The 25,173-nt window shown below is 38.6% G+C and overlaps 2 protein-coding genes across 2 annotated transcripts; one reads left to right on the forward strand and one right to left on the reverse strand.

Moving 5' to 3' along the window:
• The first annotated feature begins 1,680 nt into the window (after positions 1–1,680).
• On the forward strand, positions 1,681–2,511 carry LOC110694374. The gene is made up of 2 exons (XM_021871545.1): positions 1,681–2,154; positions 2,380–2,511. The coding sequence occupies exons 1-2, from the start codon at positions 1,681–1,683 to the stop codon at positions 2,509–2,511; spliced, it is 606 nt and encodes a 201-aa protein (XP_021727237.1).
• Positions 2,512–2,534: 23 nt separating this feature from the next.
• LOC110694375 lies at positions 2,535–6,081 on the reverse strand. Its single transcript, XM_021871546.1, has 6 exons — positions 5,442–6,081; positions 4,140–5,398; positions 3,906–4,049; positions 3,619–3,734; positions 2,854–3,565; positions 2,535–2,762 (listed from the first exon to the last, which is right to left on the reverse strand). Exons 1-6 carry the CDS (start codon positions 6,079–6,081, stop codon positions 2,535–2,537), a joined length of 3,099 nt encoding a protein of 1,032 aa, XP_021727238.1.
• Between the last annotated feature and the right edge of the window lie 19,092 nt (positions 6,082–25,173).

Consider the following 25,173-nt stretch of genomic DNA (forward strand, 5'->3'; position numbering starts at 1 on the left):
ATTACAAAACAAAGTAATGTAATTAAACAAACACAACATTGGTGTTCCAATCAAGTATTACAATCTAAGAAATTACAGAAATTTCAAAAGAAAACACTAGTGAGAAGATTAATTACACTTGCCTAAACTCCAAGCCGAAGAACCACACATGAACATGAGAATCAAATTGCCCCTTAAGACTTCGATCTTGATACACTGTCAAAGGCGTATGAATACTTTACTAAAGGGATTAATTTCCCCCACACGGTGCTTGGGTTAATCCGGAAATTCCCTTTGAGATACAATTGACAGCTCTTTCCGTTCTTAGCACAAAGAATCGAAAATCGATGAATGAATCACAAAGAAGACTAAAATCAAGAAGTTTTCTCAAAATAGTTTGCAAGAAAATTTTGAGAAAATATGGAGAATTCTTGGGGAGAAGAATAGAGAATAATGTTCTGTATCTCTTCTTTCGAAAAAACCAATTCTATATAAAATAGAATCAACCGTCGCATAAAACCGCAAAACGGCAAGAGGCGCGGGCGCTCCACCGGGAGGAGCGGGTGCTCCTCAAGGTGGAGCGGGCGCTCCTCTTCTGGAATCCCAACTTTTTGATTTTCCAGAAAGTTGACGCGATTTAGGCGCGGGCCGCGCCTAATAGTGGCGCGGGTGCGCCACCTGGAGGAGCGGGTGCTCCTCCAAAGAATTGCCAGATTTCCAGAAACTCTTCGCGGTTTATGCGCGGTTTTGTCGCGGGTCGCGCCTAGCTGGCGCGAGCGCGATTCCGTAGGGCGAACGCTCCACTCCGACACTCTAAATTATCAACATTAATTACAAGCTAGACTTTTTGTAGCAATTTTATTTGATTATTATGGAGGAATTTTGCCAAATTTCGTTGCAATTTTGATTGATTATATCTACATTTTCAATTTTGGTTAATTAATTACATTTGATAGTATGAAAATTGTGAACATTAATATTATAACAATGAACATATGATATTATAAGAATGAACATCTGATATTACAAGAATGAACATTTTGCCAAATTGTGAACATTAAGAATGAACATCTGAACTTTAATATATATATTAAAAGAAGGCTAAATTAGAAAAAAACACCTGTTAAAAGACCTAATTTTGTTTTTAACACCTTAAGATTTCGAAGTTTAATTATAACACCTGTTAAAAAATAAAAATTTTGCTTTCACCACCTAAATTGGAACAACGTTAGAGGATCTGTTAGCTGGGCCCACAATAACGGCTATTTTTTCCAAACTGCTATATATAGTTACGACATCCTTCACTAATGTAGAATTGTTGAGCTGATTACACAAAATTGCTTCACATTTTGCGAATTCTGACTAACAAATTGGCGAAATTGTTTGATTTTACCATCATTGTTTGGGGGATGTAGATATCAAATCAGGTAATTGCGTCAATAGCACTTTAGAAACCCTAATTTATCTTTCAAAAATAAGGCGTAAATTAATCTATATGTTGTTGACTTAAATGCATAATTCAGGTCGTATCTGGCAATAGTCATGTAATTCGTAAATAGTTAGGGTTCATTGTGTGTTAATTGTGCTGTAATTTGCGAGAAAATGAAATTAGGGTTCATTGTAGAAATAATTTGGGGGTTTTGATTTGTAGGAGTGACTGTTTAATTCCCTTGGTTCAATTGTATTTTTTTCATAGTACGAATGGTTTTGCTTATTATGGATGGAAAATTGGTGCAGGAAATGTCTTCTACAAGTTTCTCACCTTCAAAGGAGAAGAAGTGCAAATGTGGTGTTCCCTTTGCAAAGCTTACCAGTTGGACAAGGGAGAACCCTGGTCGTAAGTTCAGAACATGCAAGTTCTACGATCCTGTAACTGAGAGTAGAGGTTGTAAAGCATTTGAATGGGTGGATGAACAAGATGGGACAGCCTGGCAAACAGAGGTGATCAACAATTTGTTGCTAGATAAGAAACTGTTGAAGGGGGAAATTAGTGATTACAAGAGGGAAGTTGATGATCTTGGTGGACAGTTGAGGTGTTTGCTGAATGAAGTGGACAGGCTGAAAATGAAATGCAAGGCTTTAAACTCTGACAGGAACAAGATGAACAGAGAGATGCATGGAAGGGATGCTAGATCAGATCACTCTGTTCTTAGTCTTGCTGTTGGGATTAGTTTGGTCATATTAGTGATCCTTCTTATTAGGGGGTTTGTAATGCATTAAGTATAACTTGTAATGCTAGTAATTGCATGAAACAGTAATATGGTAATGTAATGATTTATAAGTGGCAGTGAACCACTATTGCAAGCAAACTAATGTACACAATTATGAAAGCAAAGAATTAAGTAAGTACCTAAGTAGTTGATATTGCATTTAAGTTGTTGATCAAATTTGTTGTTGCAGTGCCTAACAAAATTGGCTGGTAAAGCCTTAAAGCAAAGTATTAATTTAACAAAACAAGATCCTTGTCCTATACCCAAAAGTAAAGCTACAAATATTGCAACTGATTGTTCTGAAAATACAACCAACAACTAAAGTTCAGAAAAACAATTCAAACATCATTGTGTCAGCCCTCCTTGTCTGGAAGTCAGCAGCTTAGCCCTCCTTGTCTGCACTCCAGTAGCATTGGGTTCAGGTTGGCTGGAAGAGGGGGTGGTGTGATGCTTGGCTTGTGGCTGCCCTTGTTGACTGTGTGAACCTTTCCTCTTACTCAATGGTTCACAGCCAGGTTGCTCTTGGGGAAAAGTCCTATTCCCAATGCTGTTTGGACCAACCCCTATTGCACTCTGTTTATTAAACACAAATACCAATAAACAAGTATCAACATCCAATTTCATCACAAATTTTAAAAGAAAAGTTACAAATCCAACAGCATACCTTCTTAGCAGCTTTGATCTCCCTCTTCTTCCTTTGCTCAACTACCCAAGGTGAATTTAAAGGAGGCCTTCCTGCAGTTCTCTGCTCAGTTGGTTCAGGTTCATGTGGACCCTTGCAAGTCTTGGGATAGTGGCCAAATCCACCACAAATCCTACACTGACTTTTCCTCCTCTTTCTTCCCTGCTCCCCTCCTGTTGCAGATGTTCCCTCCCCAGGTTCCAGCTTCCTCTTCTTCTGTTTAGGTCTTCCAGGCTGCTGTTTGAATGCTGGTGGATGAGGCTCTCTCATGTTCACTCTCTCCCAATGCTTTGGGCCTGGCATAGGTTGAATTGCAGGCTCATATGCTGCTCTGTAAGTGTCCATAGTGTAATAGGGGTGGACAAACTGCTCAGCATCAACCCTCTGATCCATTATGCATGCAAATGCATGAATACATGGGATGCCTGTTAATTGCCAGTGATTGCAGGAACAAGACCAATTTGGCAAGTCAACTAGAACCTGGTCATCATTCAGCTGCACTTCATAAGTGTCATCCCTGGCAGCTTCAATTATGCAATTCCTAGCCACATAGCTCATCCTCTGAAATAGCTTATGCACATATGGAGTGATGTTGGTTGTGATTTCCTTGGAGTCCTCCCACTTCTCATTATTCTCCTCATCATGTACCTCCTCATCCATTCCATTTGGGTGAGGATAGGTTTGTCTCTTGCATCTCTGATAACAGAGTTGAAAGTCTCACACATGTTGTTTAGTAACATGTTGGACCTGCAACTGTCACTGAATGCATGTCTGCACCAGTGATGAGTGGGGATGTTCTCCAAATAATTGTAAGCATCCTCATCAAGCTCCCTAATCTGTTGCGTGGCTATCTGAAACTCAACCTACAACCACAACAGGAACATTATCATGAAAGAATAACATACACAACTGTTGTTGCTCTTATTTTGCTTTTATACACAACAGGAACATTATTACATGAAGTAGGTACATGAACATGAACAATATCATGCATTTACTTATTCAAAATAATTTAAGGTCACCTAGAGACTTACAAATGTTGTTGCTCTTGTAGCACTCCAAAAGAGCTCTTTGAAAACTGATCCAGTGAACTTCAACTTAAAATTTGCCCAAATGTGCCTAACACAGAACCTAGTCTCTGCATTAGGCACAACTTCAGACAGAGCTTCAACCAGTCCCTGTTTAACATCATCAACAATTACTTGTCACACTTCAAAAAATAAAGAACAGGACAGAAAATAAGACTACAATAATCAAAACAATATTACCTTCTGCCTGTCTGACATGAAGGTGAAGCCTGCCCCATCTGCACTTCCAATGCATTGCATCAAGGATTCCAGAAACCAGACCCAAGTCTCCCTATTTTCAACCTCACAAGTTGCCCAAGCAATGGGGTAAATGCTGTTGTTCCCATCCTTGGAGACTGCAACTAAAATATGGCCTGGATAACCTCCTTTCAAGTGGCAGCCATCCACCCCTATAATTGGCCTACAACCCTTCAAGAACCCATCCTTCAAAGGCCTTAAACAAATAAACATCCTCATAAACAAGGGAGGCTCAGGCTTTTCAATGCCATCAATCACAACATTACAACCAGACCCAGGGTTGTATTTCATTACATCCTTCCCATAATCCCATACCCTAGCATATTGCTCTCTTGCTGAACCAAAAATGATCAACTTAGCTCTACATCTTGCCATCCAAGCCCTGTAGTAGGTCACTTCTACCCCCAAGTCATGAAGCACCCTATCCTTGATTTGCTTAACCTTCCATGATGGGTTAGTTCTGAAATCCTCAAGATACCTCTCAGCAATGAACTCTGCTGTGACCTTCTTGTTCTCCCTGCTTCTCACACATTTATGCTCCAACTTCATGGTTTTTATTTGCCAAGTCTGTTGTCTTTTTAACTTAGTAGCATGGATCTTGAAACTACACTTCACTCCACCCCTGCATATACACAAAGGCATCCTACTTGTCTTTGTGTCAAACTTGCACCCACACCTATTCCTACACTGAATAGTAATCCTAGTACTATCATTGTGTAAAAAATAGTACTCATACCTATTCTGTATGGCATGCACTCTTAAAGCTTTCCTCAACACTGTAGCATTGCTAAACCTAAGCCTATGAACAAGTACAACAGGCTTTGAGAAGTCAGATTTGTCATTAAACCATGGACTTTTGTCCTCTTCATCAGATGAACCATCCAAGCTCCTTAGGTCATCTGATTCTCCCTCAATTTCTTCTTGTAGTTGTACCTCATTCACATCCAAGTTATCTGTCAACCTTGCCTTTGGATCCTTGGAAACCCCCTCATCATGTACATCAAACTGCTTCCCAAGACTTCTTGTTACCTTAGCTAAAATTTCTTCAGAATTCTGCACAAACCACCTCTCATCCCCACTGTCATACTCCTCCTCTCCAGGCTCCCAAGTTATGTCAATCTCACTCCCATCACTTGAAGAAAAATCATCTTCCCTCCCAGTCTCACTGCCCTCACTACTATCCTCAAAAATCAATCCTTTGCCTACAAATTTTTTTTCCCTTTCCCTTATCCAACACCTTCACACTGCCAGAACCCCTTTCAAGCTTATCTTTACCCTTTTGTTTCCCCTTACTCAACAACTTCCCTTTACCAGGAACCCCCTTAATCTCAGCAGAAACCCCTTCAACCCTTTCTATCCCCTGTCTAGATCTAGGTTTAGGAGATTCTTCACCCTCCCTCACCTTAGGCTCATTTTTGTCAATTCTTGGGCTCTTCCTAACTACAACAGGCTTACCTGAACTTTTCTTCCCCTTTCTCTCAGCCTTTACTGGAGTGGACTGGGCCTGGATCTCATGTATGGGCCTTAATGTTTCATTAGCAGTCACAAATACTTCAACATACCCTTCCCCATTCACTGTCTCCAGCAGCCCCTTCACTTCCTCTTCATTTACTAACTCCCTTCTCCCTGTGTTAAAGGTCCTACCTCTTTCTTTATACCAAAGTCTGTAGTTAGGTGGGACATGGACATTAAAGTTCACAAACCCATGCACAGCAGCTACCCTCAAATAATGCAAATCTATCTTATCCACTACCACATCCCTCCTCCAATAACATAGCCCACCACACCAACAAAGCAAATGCTTTGATTTTGACACTTGTTTAGTAACAAAAGCACCCCCTACTCTAAATACTATATCAATTAATCCATCTTCGTTGTCGGCCATTTTTCTACCTAATAAACAAATGCAAAGCAAATCAATAAAACCCAACATAGCTAACCCCATTACACAGTCAACCGCAATACTTTAATCAACAAAATCAAACATATTTAAACCAACACAATGACAAACCAGTCAACAGTCAATAAAATCAATGATTTAAACTAAATAATTCACACATTACACTAAATCATACTTAATTTAATCAAATTTAACTTTAATTACAAATTAACCCATTTTACTGTTCTTAGGGTTCCTAATTTTTTTTCCCAAATTACCCTACTACACCCACACAAATGGCATAATGCAGCACACAGTACTTGTTGAAAACTACCTTAAAGGGTTCGAAAGGTACTTGTATCGGAATCTTACTCCTGTTGCTGTCAGAATCCACGAAAAAGTCCAAGCTTTTTGGATGTTGGAAATGGCTGACGGAATCTCGCTGACTTGTTTCGCTCCAATATTGACACCTCCTCTTCCAACTCAATTTCTCAATCACAATAATCAGTATAGGGTTTGAATGTTCGCAGTAATTTTGGTTGTTCAAGATTTGCAGACGAAATTCAATGAAGCAAAATTAGTTGGGTGGTAATAAATGACAGAGAAGATAAATTCGAATTGAAGGGGATGGAATTTGGAGGGTAAACGACTATGTGGGCCCCACCAAAAAATTCCGTCACAGTTTCTGTTATCTGGTGGTGAAAGCAAAATTTTTATTTTTTAACAGGTGTTATAATTAAACTTCGAAATCTTAAGGTGTTAAAAACAAAATTAGGTCTTTTAACAGGTGTTATTTTCTAATTTAGCCTTAAAAGAATGAACATCTGATATTATAAGAATGAATATAAGATATTATAAGAATGAACATCTGATATTACAAGAATGAACATTTTGCCAAATTTTGAACATTAATATTATAAGAATGAACATCTGATATTATGAAAATGAACATTTAATTTTGTAAGAATAAATATCCTATAGCAAGAAAATGTTCATTTTTATTATATTATATGTTCAATTTCAAAATGAGGGACCAGCCAGAATCGCCTGGACTTGAGACCAGCTAAAAATTTGCGTAATCTCCCGACAAGGCATCGAGCCAAATTTAGTTGGTCCCTCGTTTTGAAATATAAACATTTAATACAAAAAAAAATATTTTGTGATTAAATATATCTATTAACTATTACTAAAACAAAACATGCTGATGTCATCAATTTCTATAATGTCTTATGTGTCAAACTCTTATTAAAAAAATTTTCCTCCAAATTTATATATGATGTCTTAATTTTTATTTTTTACTTTTTTTGCCTTTTCATTTAACTTGCTAGAAAACGGCTGGGATCAAGTATAAAACTAAAAATCCGAAACTTGACTTTGACATCAATATTGTTGTGCTTCCATTCTAAATGTATAAGCTCATTAGATAATGCAATATTAAATATATTTTGTCTAACCATCATTTTAGTATATTTTCAATAGCATAGTAAATATTATGATGTAGCATTTAACTATAACCATTTAAAAAAAAGAATGTACACGTTTTTTTTTATATATATATATTTATGTAACAAACTTTATTTTTACAAATACAAAAAAAAAAAAAGACAAGTCATGTTAAAAAGTTATTAACTACAAAAGATATAAAAGAAATATGAAAAAATTACTTACGACCACCGTGCAACACGCGGGTACTAATCTAGTTTTGAAACTGAAACTGAATATCTGAAAATTGAAATGAATATATCATCAAATAATAATGAACATAATTTTAAATGGAAAAGAAACTCATAATAAGAAGAAATAATTATTTTAAAAATTGAAATTAACATACAATGAATATAATAATTTATTTAGCAACTTCAATTGAGCAGTTTCCTTTACTTACACTGCATCCGTTATCTTTGACTGTCTTTTGTTGAAACTGAAAATGAATATCTGAAAATTGAAATGAATATATCATCAAATAATAATGAACATAATTTTAAATGGAAAAGAAACTCATAATAAGAAGAAATAATTATTTTAAAAATTGAAATTAACATACAATGAATATAATAATTTATTTAGCAACTTCAATTGAGCAGTTTCCTTTACTTGCACTGCATCCGTTATCTTTGTCTGCCTTTTGTTGAACATTTTGTATTTTCATGCTATGTAGTCGTTCTTTTGGTATTCTTTTGTCTTTTGATACTATCTTTTAAAATTGTTCAAAATACTCAAGGTCTTTATATTATACCTATTTACATTAAATATCATTGATGTACATTACATATAATACGTATGAACAATCCATTTAATATATATGAACATTTTGTAATTATTAAGAGAAATATCATATTAACATAATCTGATATGCCTTTATATTTTTTGCAATTTTTCCAATTGTGCTTTTACAATTTTTATTTTCAGCTTCAATTTGTCAATGTGAATGAAACATGTCAATTGAACATCCTTTAACATAAAAATGGACATTCTCAAAAAATGAGAAACACAAAAATACATTTTAGTTGGAAATGAAAATGAATTGTTAATTTTGTAAGAATGAACATCATGTAACATTAAATTAAAATAAACATTTAATTATGGAGGATGAACATCATATAACATGAATACAAAAATAAAAACCTATTACTTTGATAAGGTTAGGGGTGAAAGTTCGGTATTCGGTTTGGATTATACCCCAAACCGAATCCAAACCGAATTATTTCGGTTTCTGATTCTTGGAACCGAATCCAAACCGAATTTGGATTCAATCCAATCCAATCCAAACCGAAATAATTCGGTTTTGAAAAATGGATCCAATCCAAACCGAATTTTTTTGGGCTGTTGATTTGGGCCTTAAAATTGGGCTTTTAATCGGAAGTTTGTTTTGGCCCTTTTGTAGGCCTAAATTGGTGAATTACAATAGTTGGTCTTTAAGCCAAAAATTTGCCAAATTAAGGGAAAATCATAATAAAAAAATTTGTACAGCCACTAGAATAAAATTACAAACACGATAAAAGTCTTAAAATGGAATAACAGTCTACAATGAGTCTACATGCAGCTAAAACCATAATAACATCAACTAAAATCAATATGGTAGATTGACAGCAGCTAGAATCAACATGGCAGGCAGCAACTTCTTCATTTCTTCAACATGGCAGCTTCAAACAATCAAGCTCAACGATATCTAACAATAAAAAAAATAAACATGTTACATAATATATATAAATAAAGAAAAGGAAATCAATATAATCAAACAAACAAAACATCAATGTCGCCAATTTAAACATTATAGCATATCAATGTCATCATATTAGCCAATTTCGAACAGATCGAACAAAAAATTAACGAATTCAAACAGAACAGAACTATTGAATGAAAACTTGAAAAGAGAAGTGGGAAATGAGTACACATCTAAGAAGAAGAAAAGCAGGAAAAGATAAGTGAAATTAACAGAACGAAAGTGAAATTAATAAGAAGAAGAGAAGCAAAAAAGGAGAATTCTTACCCTTGAATGACTGAGTGAGAGGAGATAGTGAGGGAACGCGAACACGAGCGGCGCCGCGGCGGTGAACTGGTGGTAATTTTAGGGAGCACAAAACCACGAACACAAGCGGCGGTGAGAAACGAGAACTGCGGGAGCAAGAAGCCACGAACACAAGCGAACTGATGGTGATAGACGTTGACCGGATATGTGGTGAGCGAACTGAGGAAGGTGGTGGTCGGAGCTACTGAGGTGGTGAGGGAGAAAATGGGGAAATTTTGGAGGATTAGGGTTTGGTGAGGAATGTGCCGCAGAAGAGGGGAAAAAAAGACTGGGATAAGAGAGGAGTATTTTAGGGCTTTAGTATATATAAGTAGGGTAGGAGAAATGGGCTGGGATATTTGGGCTTCATAAATTTCGGTTTGGATTTTCGGTTTTCGGTTTTTGGAAGCCCAAAACCGAATCCAAACCGAAATATTTCGGTTTTGATTTTTTGAAACCGATCCAAACCGAAAACCGAAAAAAACCGATCCGAATTGCTATTTCGGTTCGGTTTGGATCGGTTTTCGGTTTTTATCCAAATTACTTTCACCCCTAGATAAGGTAAATGAAAGTGAACTTTTAATTTTTTGAGAATGAACATCCCATCGAATAAAATGAACATCCAATTCATGTCATTAATTAGGAACACTTGATTATTTATTTCCCATTAAAAGGTGTTTACACATGTTACAATAGCCAAGCACATTCACTTGTGATAAATCCAACTCCTACGATGCCTACACTAATCTATTTCCTTCCCTTCAACCTCCCCCCCCCCTCCGCGCACACACCCCACCTGCACCACCGCCCCTCAGCCTGATAAGTAGGTGATGGTTAGGTCGTCGACTAACCGTCTACTATCAAATAATATTTATAAATTCCTAACTAACCACTAAGAAATCATAGAGGCAAGTTCGAAGTCGAACCACAAGGACTAAGTGTATTAATATGAGCTAATTAAACTAGTAGGAAGGAATGTGAGGTAGAGAGAGGAACAACTAAAACACTACTTTAAACAATCATCAAAATACTAGGGAAAGGAGAATCCAATTACATTAATGAATTCAACAACAAATTGCAATTAGATGATCATGATCTCAATTAGGAACAATCAACACACTTAAATCCCTCCCGCGCAATTAAGCATGCTAATTATCCTACTAAGCTAATTCACTCTTGTGCAACTAGCCTAACATAGGTATGGAAAAATCAGCTCTCAATCAACTCACTTCCGCACAAGTGATTGAAAGCACAATTAGAAACCTAGAATCAATTAGCAAAAAAGACTCTAAGCAATGTAAACATCATCCACACACAATAATCAAGAATCAATTGCAGACAAATCACAATCAATCATTCAATTCATTAACATAACATTCATTCATTTCCCTAGAACAAAATCTAAGCAATCATAGTAAAGAAAACAAGGAAAACAAGGTAAAATGAGAATTAAAGCAAGAATCAAACAAGAAATCTAATTATCTTCTCTAATCAACAAAGAATTAAGTAAAAACAAGAATTAAAAAAAGCAATAAAGGTGAGAGAAAGTTAGAGATGCTCATTGAATAGTTGAGAAGAGAATCCACATAATTGCTTCTTCAAGCCCTCAATTCTCCATTGAAATCCCAAGCTTTCTCTCTCTAAAACTACTCCTAAACTAGAGAGAGAAACTCCTAATCTAACCCTAAATCTAATTAGAGGAGAGAGAAAATGTGTAAAAAACTGTCCAAAAAATGTCTTCCTCAAAAATAGGATCAACCCCTATTTAAAATACAAGAAGAAAAAGGAGAGAAACCGAAAATTAGGAGCGAAAAACACCTAGAAGACCGCGCACTAAAGGGTAAGAATGATTTTAGCAATTAAAGAGAAAAGGAGAATGATTTATTCAAGCAAGACTAGCACACTAAAGCGTAAGAATGTACACTAACACACTTTTGTAGGAATCACAGTCAATTTTAGCAATTCAAACCCCTAGATCGCCCTAGAGGACGAGTATGCTCTCGTAAGGGTTTCCCAAGAGGTTAACCCACAACTCTCACAAACCAAACAAACAAGGCAAAACATGAAAAAGAAAATCAAAAAGAGAAAGAAAGAAAACAAATGCTCATTAATGGACTTTTACAAATAAACAAGCACCCATGAATACAAGTCTTTCTAAACAATAGAGGAGTGCACGCTCAAGGATGTCCAAGGTTGATTGCAACATAAGAAATGCTAAGCATAGAGAACTAATAAGACACAATTCACCTTCATCCCTAAAAATCTTACCGCGTTCTCCCTATTAGTTTCAAATCCACCTCTAGTGAGCATCTCAATGATTCCTCGAAGGAACCAGAAAAGAAGAGATTTAGGGCTCCTCAACATCTTGACTATGCAAACCCACTCCATAGGCTTGACTCCTATCTCCCTCCACCAACTTGTGACTTAACCATAAGGGTCAAAAGGTCTTTGAAGGATTGTAACGTAAGGGCAAAAAAGATAAAGGTAGGCTAAAATTTGAAATTTGGTGGTACACCTAATTTGTGAAGCAAAGGGTGATCAATACTCAACATCATAATCAAGATTTCACCAAACTCAAACAAAAATACCAACACCCCCAAGCTTATTCAAAGCAAAGTCACAAACATATATACAAAAAACGTAGACATGCGTTCCCCAAGCTTAAATGGAGCATTGTCCTCAATGCTCCAAACTAGGGAAATCATAACTACATCAAAATATTTGTGTGCTTTTCATTTTTTTTTCAAAGCATTTGTAATTTCTTTGTCCTCGCCTCTTTTGACTATGGACGGCTTTTTCAACTTGCATTTGCCTTTATTCACATATTACATACAACACATGCTTGCTTAGCAAGAGAACCAAAAAACGCACTTACACTCCCATAAGCTCTAACAAACTAAGGACCAATTGCTTCACAAAAACCAAGAATGGAAAAAAAAATGAAACAAATGGCTAGAGAGCTAGAGATATGGCTAGAAAAGAAGGTAAAAGGCCCAAATGATTAGCAAGGAGGCAAATGTAAACCCAAAACCAAAAATATAAAATCTAATCCTAGAAAAGGAAAATAAAGCACCCTGAAAAAATGCCTTTGTCCTTCCCAAATGGTTCAGTCGCGATATCGGGAAATAAAATACTAGTTCTATATAAAGTAAGCGATAGCCAAGGATCCATGTGATGATCATGCAATATAGGTAGAAGGCTAGAAAAATGTAACCTCACATGGTTGTAGCAAAAACTCACTATTAGCTTCAAATTAACTATAGGAAGCAACACCTTCTTACCACAAGCAAGTAGACTAGAGCTTCATGATCCTAAAGTTCTTAACCAACTACCTTAGCATACTCTATCCAAGAATCAACCCAAGACATCTCAAAGCGTGCAAACCCCTACCATTTAGGAAGAAAAGCATTCAAGAACACAAGTCCAAAAGTATTATGTCCAAAGCAAGAACAAAACAAAACACATTGCAAATTTGCCTTGATGGATTTGAAAATCTTTTTGGAGTTTTTCAAAATAAAGAACTTGGAAATGCATATACAAATGTGCATGGTATATATGAATCAACATCCCACCAAACATGATAGAATACCCTCCCACAAGCTTGAATGAGACAACATGCTAAAACATAAACCAAAGAAATCATAAGAGGGGAAAAGAAAGTGATATTCAACCAACCAACACATGGTCCTCAAACCACAAAAAGTTAGAGAGAGGGAAAAATAAGGATATTACCGGATTTGAGAAAAATTGCATAAGCATTCAAAAAGACCCAAAATAACCACATATGAGCCACAATCTCGAAAATTATGTCTTAAAATCCAAAGAGTAGATCTTCCTTGATTCTTGACCCAAGCAAATACGCAAAAGTATATCGAACTGTGTACCTAGCAAGAAACACAAACACGTCCATGAGACAAAAACTATACGAAAAGAAAATAAAAAGAAAGCAATAAAACACGGGTTACTTCCTGAGAAATGCTTGTTTAACGTCCAAGCGAGACCAATCTAGTAAATAATATTGCAATGATCTCAAGAGTTTGTCAAATGCACTACCACACATTTCATAGGAAAATAAGTATGCAAATGAGGGGAGGGGGGCATGCAACAAGGTTAGTGCACGCATAAATAGGAAAAGAGGAGAGGAATTCCAAGAGAGGGGAAGAATAAAATCAAAAACAAGAAAATAAGAAGAAGAGGGGGAGAAAGAGAAAGATAAAAGCAAACTCTCCTCATGAAAATATTTTTGGGTGGCAAGAATATTCACATCCTCAATAGGGAAGGTGTGAGGCACATCGAAATTAATGGAGACGAGGCTCCTCAAGGGGAGGGGAAGGTTTGAGAAAGTAAGGGAGAGAGATGGGATAAGAAGGGATGAGGTCAAGATTCCAAGAAAAAGGGAGTATGAGAATGAGGAATAGGGCAAATGGCCTCACAAAAAGCCTCTCTCACATCACCTTGCTTCAACTCACAACCACTCTCAACCAAAGACGACCCTTGATCTAAGGTATTCTCTTCCTCAAATTTCTCACCGTCCTCACAAATATCCTCAACCACCGTAGAAGATGCCTCACTCACACCATAGGGTGGGGTTGCTCTCAAAGAGGGTGAAAATGGGGAGAAGGGCAATGTAGCTTGATGAGAGAAAGAATGAGATCATTATTTGCATTGGAGGCACAAGAATCAACCATGGATACACTAGGTAAAAGCTCATGACTCTCATTATTCTCAAACACACAATCTCCACAAGTAGTAATCTCCCCACTTTCACAACCTTGGCCCATTTCATCCTCAAAAACACTCTCAAACTCCAAGTGAGGTGCTTCACTATCATAAACATCATGTCACTTACTCATCACTTGGGTAAGTCTCACTTCTCTTAATTTTTGTTCTTCTTGAAGTTTATGGACTTGTTAGGAGAGAAGTTATAATTGGGCAAGAATTTGGGCATCAATGTTATTGGGTTGAGGTTCATGATCAAAATCAAATTGTATATCATCAAAATTAGCACAAGCCTCATGAAAATGAGCATAAGAGGGGGAGGGGTTGACATGCATGTTGTATTCATCAGAAGGAGCATTACGCACATTAAGGGAATTCATGCAAAAGTGAGAAGAAAAATTTTAACAATTTGCATCAAAATTAGAAACATGAGAATCCCTATCATAAGTAGTGTAGGCGTCATTTGAAGCGCGCCTACGTTAAGCATGTTGTGAATATGCTTGGCACTCATAGAAAGTGGGAATTGACATATACAATTAGGGACAACGATTAGGGACAAATAAAGTAGGGAGCCGCCAACAAGTTTTTAAGGAACTTGTAAACCGTTCACAGATCATTTAAGGCAACCACGATTAAGGGACACCGATTGCCCCGTGAAGGTTACACCCCATTCATAATCCAGGAGATTACTAACTCCATATGGTTCGGAACCACGAAAGGAGGATCGGGATGATGGTACGAAGCGAATCATGGAGTCACGTTCGCTCGTATTGGGCTCTACTCGATTCTTATTGTGAAAAGTATTCTTGCAATCTCAAAGGCATGCGAACAAAGATTCAATTTGCTCTAAACTATTATAGGCTAAATTGGTTGAATGTTAATGCAACACATAAATCTAAAATATTGTGATCACTTGATTAAACAACAAGATTAAAAAGGAACCTAAACCGGTCGACCAAATTATCTTATTAGGCATTATATTCAATTACATATTCCTTTAAACATGCAATGTGGTGATCATAAAATCATCATTAACATTGGAAGCAATTCAACAATAATAATAACGATTAGTACATGAAAAACATAATAAAAATCGTTAGAAATATTAAAGGAACAAAAGGAACATGATTCCTTACTTTGATTACGTTTTCTTGCAACTATAAAATAATAAACTCGTTAGTAACTTCAAGGAAAATAATAAACAATAATGAAAATTAAATTAAATTAAAGTTGTTGATTTGAGGCCAAACCCTCAAACAGTTTTACCTTTCACGCCTTGGTTTAAGTGTGGAACTTTGGGTAAAGTACGAACTCTGGGGAGTGCTTAGGGTATGTATGGTGGAAGAATACAGTAGGCTAGTGTTTAGGCTAGAGCATAAGAGAGAGAAGAGAGAATAATTTGGTGCCCCAAAACTGAGAAATCAGCCTCGTATTTATAAAGGAAATGAACAGGGTGATGCACGAAACCCTAAAAATAAAATGCGCCGCGGAGGGAACCATAGAAATTGCCGCGTCACGGCAGGATTTGCCGTGACACGGCGCAGTTTGATGTGATACGGCAGGTTTTGCCGTTGCGTGACATTTTTGTAGTGACACGACAAATCTGTTTTCCAGATTTTCGTCCAAATTCATTTTAACCCTATTTCTTAATCATTAAGTACATGAAATTTAGGCGTTGTTTCAGCTGTTCCGGGCTTATTTCAGGTTTAGGGTTTTGTTATTTTATTAATCGGGCTCAACATGAAATGAATTCAAAAGGCTTTGGGCTGAAATGAGAGTTGGACTGAGTTTGCATAAATGTTTGGACTGTTGTTTAACTGATTTGCAGGCTTATGTTTGATTAAATGTGGACTTTTAAGCACTCCCGAGATTAAATACTCGACCCGAACAATAATGGCGGTGAAAGGTTGTTCATCACCGGGTTTGGTTTTGGGGAGACATTTTAAGATGGCTACAGAAGCCCCCACTTTGACTGAGTTTGTAGAAACGTCAGTTTCAAAAATGATGGTCAAAGTAGACGATATGGACGAAGAATGATTTAAGACGTTCTGCGATCCTAAATCACTCTGTATACGCCGATACTTGCAGAAAAGTGTTAGTTCCACAGATAAAAGAATGAAGAGATAGAATGCGTATCTGACACCAATACATGAAAACAAACACATTTTGGTAGTTTTCTACGCCTCGAGAAATTCATCGGATGAAGATTGTTATGATATTTTTCCACGCCTTGCGAATGCTGTTAGACGATATTAGATGAAAATTTTCCACGCCTCGGGAAAAGCTTGTCTGACAATGAGATAATTTCCTCGCCCGGGATCAAAATCGCTGACTTCTACGCCTCGAGAAGTGTGCAACGACCGACAATTTTCCACGCTTTGGGAAAAACTTGTTTGATGATGCGATAGTTTCCTCGCCTTGGGAACTCTATCGGGAGCGCCTACGACTTGAGTAGCTCACAAGTGAAATTCCATACTCCGGGAATAACACTAAGTGTCCACGCCTTAGGACAAAATCGTCGACTTCTACGCCATGAGAAGTATGCAACGACCGACAATTATCCACGCCTCGGGAAAAGTTTGTCTGATGATGAGAAATTACAAGTCTTCGTGTCTCGAGAACCTTGTAACGTGAACCTTCCACGCCTTGGGAGATGGTCACTAGGTGTTTGATAAATGTTGTCAATGATTGTCCGATTGTATCCGAACAGTGGTTGCAATATGTTTTGTTGATGTTGAGACCTTCAAGTCGAGTATATTCGACCGTATCAAGTGCTTTAAATGATGAAAATTTGACTTTGATATTTGTTGGGGGAAAAATGGTAATTTTGATACCATTTAAATGTCAATTAGAATTTCCCGTGAGTTTTCAGCCAAAATATTGCGAAACCTCGTTCAAACTTGGTCAAAGAACCTCAGGAATATTCGTTGAACAATTGCAGGATATGCAGGTTTGCCGTGCTACGTGGAATATTTTCGTGACATGCGAGTTTTTTCCGTCACACGGTATATTTTCCGTGACACGGAAAGTCTGGCTTTGGTTCAAATTCGAACCAAGCCCGACGATTTCATTTTTCCTTCATTTTTTTGTTGTTCGAGCTCTCCGTATTGCCGCTACTATTTTTCAAGCATTTCTCACTCAAATCTTCACCAAATTTGCTCAAATTTCTTGCAAAGCTTCTCATTTTCGCATCTTTTCATAAATCCATGTAAGTTTTTCTCACTTTGTGTTGATTTCTTGCTGAAAATGGCGATTTTTGTGCGAAAAAGCCTAGAAAATCTAATTAGGGATTTTCGATTTTGAGCTTTTATGTTGAAATTCTAGCTATGATTTTGCTAATATATTCATGTATGTTGATTTGTGAGCAATTTGAGACCAAGTTTGCTTAATTTGGTGAAGAAATGAACAAATCACCATTTTTGGGCACCACTTGTTTGTGAATGGTGTTCTTCATGTTGTTCTTGTTGTTTTGCACTTAAAATGATAACGTAATTACTGTAGATCTTGTAAAACATGCTTTGATGTGCAGATTTGTTGTTTTTGTGCCATTTTGAAACATGCTCTGTTTTTATACATGTACTACATTGTCATGGAGAACATAGTATTATGTGGCTAGGCAAACTATAGTATTAGTTTGTCATGGAGAAACTAAGTACTAGAAATGATTCCATTATTTTGCTAATTTTTAGCCATGAGGTAAAATTTTAGTGTATAACGAAAAATGTAGCTTTAAGCTGTTTTGAGCAAATGACTAAATTACTTAGGAAATGATGCTAAATATTTAGATTTTTACTTCTTTTTGAACCAAATAGCATGCCTAGACGACGAGACAAGGACGTTTCTGCTCGTGGCCAGCGTCAAGCCTACTGAGAGGACACTCCTTCAGCACCTGAGGAGGAGGAGGACTAGGACGAGGTTTCACAGTCTGAGTCCCGACCTTCTACGAGCCGGAGTAGGTGGACTCCACCTTAGTGGACACCGGAGGAGTTGGTTTTCTGTCGTGAGAACCATGTCTCTCACTGTCTGCTCGCTGGATTAGTTGACGTTGTGCTTCGCCATCATGGTTCGGGGGCTAAAGATTTGATTTCCCGGTCATACAGTCGCATCACAAGAGATCATGCTACTAACACTTTGTGGGAGTCCACAGGTCTAGGTGATTTCTACTCAGCGGTTTCTGGATTTCGCAGCCCCCAAGGCTGCGGTTTGATTACTGTTCGAGCCCTGTTGGAGTATTTCTGGGATACTATCAATACTTTTCATTTTGCTTGGGGGGAGATGACAGTGACCCCCCTAAACTTCAGTACTTTTAGCTGCCTGCGTTTCACTGATTAACGTGTTGAGCGGAGACCTGACCTTACTTGGGCTTTGAGTGATGTGGAGGCTTTGTTAGGCCCCACTGTTTATGTTATCAGGACTTAGCCGGTGCCTCGGGGTGGCGCTCAGAGTCAGCCGACGGGGCTAGGGCATTCGTTCTAGCCTGTCGCTTTGATATTGCAGGGACGACACCCGAGCAGCGAGTGTGGTTTTTGTTTTGATCTTCATCTCTGGGACTCTTTCTCCTGATAAGAGTTCTTGCGTACTTCTTCGTTACTTGCCGTCTTTGGTCAGGATTGCTGAGATTGGCTCCTATAGTTGGGCCGGCCTGGGATACGCTGATTTGCTTTTGTCACTGCGTCAGGGCTGTCGGCAGTTGAGCGATCAGACTTCGGTCACTGTCTGCGGTCTTTGGAGAGTCGTAGAGGTGATAACCTTTTTCTCGTGTTTTGATTTTACTTTTTTGGCTCATGAACTCATAGATAACTCTTGTTGCAACTGTGGTTCTACGAGTATTTTCCGGGATTAGCTCCTTGGCGGCATTGGGGAGTGGCTCGCGGTTTCCCTATTAACCTCAGCTAGCGCCAACAGGGCGAGTCTCGTGTGGAGTCAATGGCGAGCCTCCGAGGGTTATTGCGTCGGGGTACCTCCATTGTTGGTATAAGGATCGACTTTACAGTCTATTTTCCTTATCATGACACCGTACCTTAGTATCCACCCTGTTTCTCTTGCCTTTTCAGGTTCTGATCGAGATTCGGTATCGTCCTTGGACCAACCTTGATGGTCCTCCAGAGGCTTTGGAACTTTTTACGTACCGTGCTGTCTTCTTTGGCACTTCACGTCTTGTTTGGTATCTGGGGGAGTGGGTGACTCGTCAGCATAACACTGATCGTTTTGTGGTGCCGGTGCTTCCACCTTCGTCGAGTTGCACGCGGATATGTTGGAGTCACTCGTGCATAGCGGGGATCGTCTTCAGATCTCTTGGCGAGAGCTTGTGCGTACGGATGCCGACTATTCTGAGGAGTTTTTTCCTTACTTGGCTCCACCACCACGTATTCCTCAGGTTTGAGTTTTGGGAATATTTTCTTGTTGTGGTCACTTTTTGAACTGTCGATAACTTGATTATTCAATCATGTTTTAGGTGACTGCTCGTCGTAGGGGGAGACTCGAGATTCCATCTCAGTCGGTCCGTTACCCGGGGCCGATCGGTATGGTCGAGGAGTATATCGCTGACATGCTGGAGGGCTACAGACAGGCCCTAGAGTCTTGTCCCGAAGAGTTGGATCTGGTAAGTTTTCGGATACAACTTTGACTCTATTCCTTGTTACTGACTTAATGTTTTTGTTTCCAGGTTACGCGTCCGGATGTGATGGGCATGATGAAGCTTGTTGATGCTATGAAGTATTGCATCATCAAGGTACGACGTGGTGCGTGATAGGCCGTCGTCGAGCCTACCAAAGATAATAATTCCTATCTTGGTCTCACTAACAATAGTAAGGGTAAGAAAGGGTCGAACCCAAGAGTGGCGTTGAATCAACCACCGAGTACTACCGTTTAAATAAGCTAAATGAATTCTAAATTGGGTTGGTTTTGAGTAACTTTTACTAGTTCAATTCAACTAAATCTTAGAGGAAATTAACAATATTTAGAGGAATCTAGGGCTCGGGTTATACCACTCAACTTCATCACAAATCACAATTAGCATGCAACAATCAAGGTAAATTAATGGTATAAATTAGGGGAAGTCATCTAAGGCACCCAACTACTCTCTCAATCTAGAGGGATTACTTGAATCATGAATACAACCTACTCTCGTGGTTACATAGCATAAAACAAGTGTTAAAGCATAATCACGATGACAAAAACATTCCCTTGACCGGTAATTCCTATTCTCATGGCATTTCGGGTCAATCAAGCATAAGGGAGCTAACTCAAGTTCATCTCTCGATCCTTCGTTGAGGAAGCTTGGATAAATAGTTCTAGCAATGGCCATATACAAGAACTAAGCAATTAAACCACTTAAGCTCAACTAATTAACACCCAATAATTACCCAATTATTACATGCAACAAGTAATTAGTGACTACATTGAGGGTTTTGCCCAAACCCTAGAAATTAGATTACTCACAATCCATGGAGGTTAAAGCAAATAAAGATTTCAAGCAATTCGTGAACAAGTTCAAACTAAGGATTAAGCTAATTAACAATCTAAACATGCAAGAATTAGCAAATAATTAACAACAAAGTAAAGAGAAGTAGAAAAGATAAGTAAGAAATTGTTACTATGAAGCTTCAAAGTGAGCAACAATGGTGGACTTTGTCTTCCACAATGATTGAATTTGAATAATTCCAAGCTAATAATTAAGAACTAACTAATGATTTGAGGATTTAATGTTCTATGCTTACAAAACTAAGAAATAGCTCTAAAAACATTGCCTGTTCCTACAAATGAGCCAAAAGGGGGTATTTATAAGACCCCCAAATAAAAAGGATGGAGAAAACAAGAGTCGGTCTTGACTGCAGGTCTGCACGGACGTGCCAGGTTTGGCACGAACGTGCAGACCAAGCTGCACGGACGTGCTGCCTTATGCACGGCCGTGTAGGGCATGACAGAAGCTACTGCTTAGGCTTGAAATATTGCACGGACGTGCCAGTTAAGGCACGGGCGTGCAGCCTCTTCTGCACGGACGTGCCAACTTAAGCACGGCCGTACAGGCCTTGGCAGAATGTTGCAACTTTCTAGAGCACCCCTGCACGGACGTGCAAGGTTTGGCACGGCCGTGCAGGGTCTTCTAAGCCCCTTTTTTTTCCATCTTTTCTTCTATATTGCTCCTTTTCTTGGCTTCTTTCTACCATCTTCTTGCTTCTAACCTCGGTTTTGTAACCATGGGCTTCATTTGGTTGTCTTTGAACCTAGAATCTAGACAAAAACACTAACAACCCGTGAAGCATAGGATACACAAAAATTGCATAATAATAGAGTAAAAGTGAACCAAAACACAAATTTAATAAAGTAAACTAGGTTCAAAAACACCCTAAAATCATATCAAATAGCAAGTTATCAGTGCGAGCTGTCAGAGTAGTCCGGATGGCGTCTATGAGGTATGTTCACTTGTCATCTTCATGTTTGTATTTTTGCACTACTGATCATTTTCTCATTTTTGTCTCATAGGAGCGGCAGAGGTCTCATTCGCGTCCGAGGCATGGAGGCTCGGGCAAGGGAGAGCCTAGCCATCGCCGATAATCCCCATAGATCCGGCGGCATTCTTAAGTTCAGTGGCAGTAGCCGCAACCTTCTCAGCCGTTTTAGCCTTCACAGCCTATGCTTAGGCCAACCATTTCACCTATGGATCAGGGTTTACACTCAGTTCTGGTGTTTGGGACGATGCCTCCTTCGACGATGCTTATGCCTTGGAGTCAGCCATCTCAGCATATGCAGTTCACCGGTTGGTCAGGGCCTGCCTCGACGTTGACTTCTACAGGAGCTATGAAGCCGAGTAGGGACATGACTCCTTGTACTCGGATGGTGGAGGGACTTTTCGGCACACCTTTTCCTTATCAGCAGAGACCTTGATCCGGAGCTTGTACCTAGTTCTTCTGGATCTGGAGATTTTTGACCGAGGGGTTTCATTATATACTTGTTGATGACACTTGACATTACTATTGTATCAAGACTCACTTTGTAGATTTTATTCACACTTTATGCATTGGACACTAATTTATTTGTTTAATGTGTATGTAGTGTGTGCTTGTGAATATTTGTGTGTGATTGTGTATGGTTAACGATGTGAGAAAAAATTCCGTGACTTTTCATAAGTGGAGGGTACCGACCTTCTCGCGAAAAAGAAAAAACGGAAAAGATGTAATGAGTTTTACAACTTCCCCAAAAAGAATAAGGAAATGGGACATATTTTACAACTTCCCCGAAAATAAAAAAGAATAAAAAAGAAATGGGACAATATTTACAACCTCCCCAAAAATAATAAAGAATAAAAAAGAAATGAGACAAGCTTTACAACTTCCCAAAAAATTAAAAATAAAAAAGAAATGGGACAAGTTTTACAACTTCCCTAAAAATTAAAAATAAAAGTAGAGTTTTATTGGGATAAAACGCTAGAGAAAAAAGAGTTTCAATTTAAAACGGTCAAGGAGAACGGAGGATAAGAAAAGCAAAAGAAAATCCGGAATAAGAAGGCCAAGGATAAAACTTGAGTCGATTTTAGCGCCGCGTCACATAAGGATTTCCGTGACACGGCAGATTTTACCATCACGCGGTAATTTTTCCGTGTTGCGGTGATTTTGCGCGTGCAACAGGATAAAATTTCCTCGATTCCGGCTCTTTTTGGCTATAAATTACGACCAATAATCCGTGATATGCATAATTACAAATGCAAAATAACTAGAATTTTATATTTTAATAATAATGTCGCAAAATTTTGATAATACAATGCGTGACTAGTCGTATTCCTTGACCAACGCAGAGAAAAGAGAGCTAGAATTATCTTTGTCAGAGGTTTATTAGAATTAAGGCATGTAGCAATTGAACATGATTTTCTGAGAGCAGCCTTGGAATATTGGAGTCCAGAAACACATTTTTTCAAGTTTGACTATGATGAAATCTGTCCTCTGCTGTAAGAATTTGGTGCTATTTTTGGCTTCCCTGCTAGAGTCCTTGTTGCAATTCCCACTTTGCGTGAGTACTACTACCATGATTTTGAGCGTCATCTAAATCTGACAGGCGCGGATTTAAATAAAATAGTATGTGGTAGAGAAGTGGATCTGGAAAAGCTTGCAAATTTATACTTTAATCACCCTATCTCTGAATCATATCATGCATACCGTAGAAGGGCTTATATTTTTTTTTATGTTTAACAAGCTTTTATTTGCAAACGGTAGAGTAGGATATGTTAGTCTAGTTTCTGTGCTTGAACATGTTGAATCTAGGAGATCCCCTATGCCTATATCTTGATGAAGTAAAATCTGACTGGAAATTCGTCATGAAGGGCTCTCTGGTACTATTGCAGGTAAAAAAAATAAAATTCTTGATCTTTGAATAAAAAATAATTATTTTTTAATGCGATACTAACCATCTGCGTTTTTTTTACTCTTTTTTTCTTTTTTTTTCTTTTTTTTGCAGATTTGGTTGATGGAACGATTAGGACTTTTTGAAGCCCCCGACGATATTGAAAAATATGGTCCCAATGATCTTGTTCGTTGGAAGAAAAACTACTCTGCAAACATGTCTTATGATGACTGGAAGCTGTTCTTTTCAAGGAGGGAATTTTCCATTAGGTGGGTGGTCCCTTGGTGGAGGCTTACTAAGATGGTTGGGACGAATGAGACTCTATATTTTTGTGTTCCTAGCCTTTCAAAATTGACTTTTTATTGTCCTTCCCGATTGATGCGACAACATAGACTTGAACAAGTAGTTTCACGCTATAATGTTAGTCCTTGTGAAGTATCGTTGTATGAAAGTAATGTTCACAAATATGAGGCATATTGGATTGAAAAACCAATGTGTTGGGATTCATAGTGTCCGACACTACGCGGAATGAAACCCTCCCAAAATCCGCACACAAATTAATGTAACTAAACATGCATATTAATTAATTAACAAGGAGAGAGAAAGAAGGAAAGACGATCTTACCCTTGACGCGTGCTTCACTCTTTCTAGGAGCTCGTACTTGAAAGCGTTAGCTCCGCAAATGCGCAAGCCTCCCACGGCTCTCACCCTCGAGACCCGACTCGAACGGCGCCTACCCCGAAGGTTAGGGTCAGGGCTAAACCAAGAAACTTAGAGTATTAGAATTAAAGTATTCTCTTCTTGGAGATCCCTTAAAATTCACAACTCAAGTGTCCCTTCCCAATCCCAAATGATTGGTATTTATAAGGAAGGGAGCCTTGAATTCCAATCTCCCATTAATGTGGGAGAGTTGGTAAAAATGCACTTTATTCAATTTATTTTAATTCAAAATCAAATTGAAAATTCAAGTGAATCAACAAACGCCAAGTGTTAAGAGGTGAGCAAGGGGGTTTGGTGAGGACCATAAGGGGGGGGGGGACCAAACTCCCCTTGTTCCCCAAGTAATCCACCAAAAATCGGGTGCCCACCATGTGTGAGCTTGCCACGCATGAGCTGGCTGGTAGCCTGCCTTGGCTGCCAAGGCTACCTCGCTGGCGCCTAGCACCATGGCTGGGTTTGCCAGCAAGCCCGCATATGCATGCGCACAGCATGCAGGCCACGCATGCTATGCGGGCTGCTGCTGCTGCTGCGTTGCGTATGCTGGGCGCTCCTAGCTCAGCAATGAGTACGAGCAGCCTAACACGCATTCCACGCTTGCTAACAGGCTCCTGCTGGGTGCATTCCTCGCTAGCGATGCCCAGCGTGCTACGCTAGCACCTGGTGCGTTGCTTGCGAGGGGTGATGCTCGCCCTTGCAGCGCTAGCTGCCTGATGCCTTTGCCAAGACCTTGATGCCTTTGCCAAGGCCTTGATGCCTTTGCTAAGGCCTTGACTATCCCTGCCATGCATGTTGGAGCTAGCGTGCGTGCGACTAGG

The sequence above is a fragment of the Chenopodium quinoa genome, unplaced genomic scaffold (assembly GCF_001683475.1).
Source record: "Chenopodium quinoa cultivar QQ74 unplaced genomic scaffold, ASM168347v1, whole genome shotgun sequence".
NCBI lineage: Eukaryota > Viridiplantae > Streptophyta > Magnoliopsida > Caryophyllales > Amaranthaceae > Chenopodium > Chenopodium quinoa.

Bases quoted from the DNA above. Each gene is read 5' to 3' on its own strand.
- LOC110694374 (XM_021871545.1), top strand. From the start codon at position 1,681: ATGGTTTTGCTTATTATGGATGGAAAATTGGTGCAGGAAATGTCTTCT. The intron at 2,155-2,379 runs GTCATATTAGTG...TTGTTGTTGCAG, and splicing joins TTGCTGTTGGGATTAGTTTG to TGCCTAACAAAATTGGCTGG.
- LOC110694375 (XM_021871546.1), bottom strand. From the start codon at position 6,081: ATGGCCGACAACGAAGATGGATTAATTGATATAGTATTTAGAGTAGGG. The intron at 5,399-5,441 runs GTGTGAAGGTGT...AAAAATTTGTAG, and splicing joins GCTTGAAAGGGGTTCTGGCA to GCAAAGGATTGATTTTTGAG. The intron at 3,566-3,618 runs GTCCAACATGTT...CTGTTATCAGAG, and splicing joins GCATTCAGTGACAGTTGCAG to ATGCAAGAGACAAACCTATC.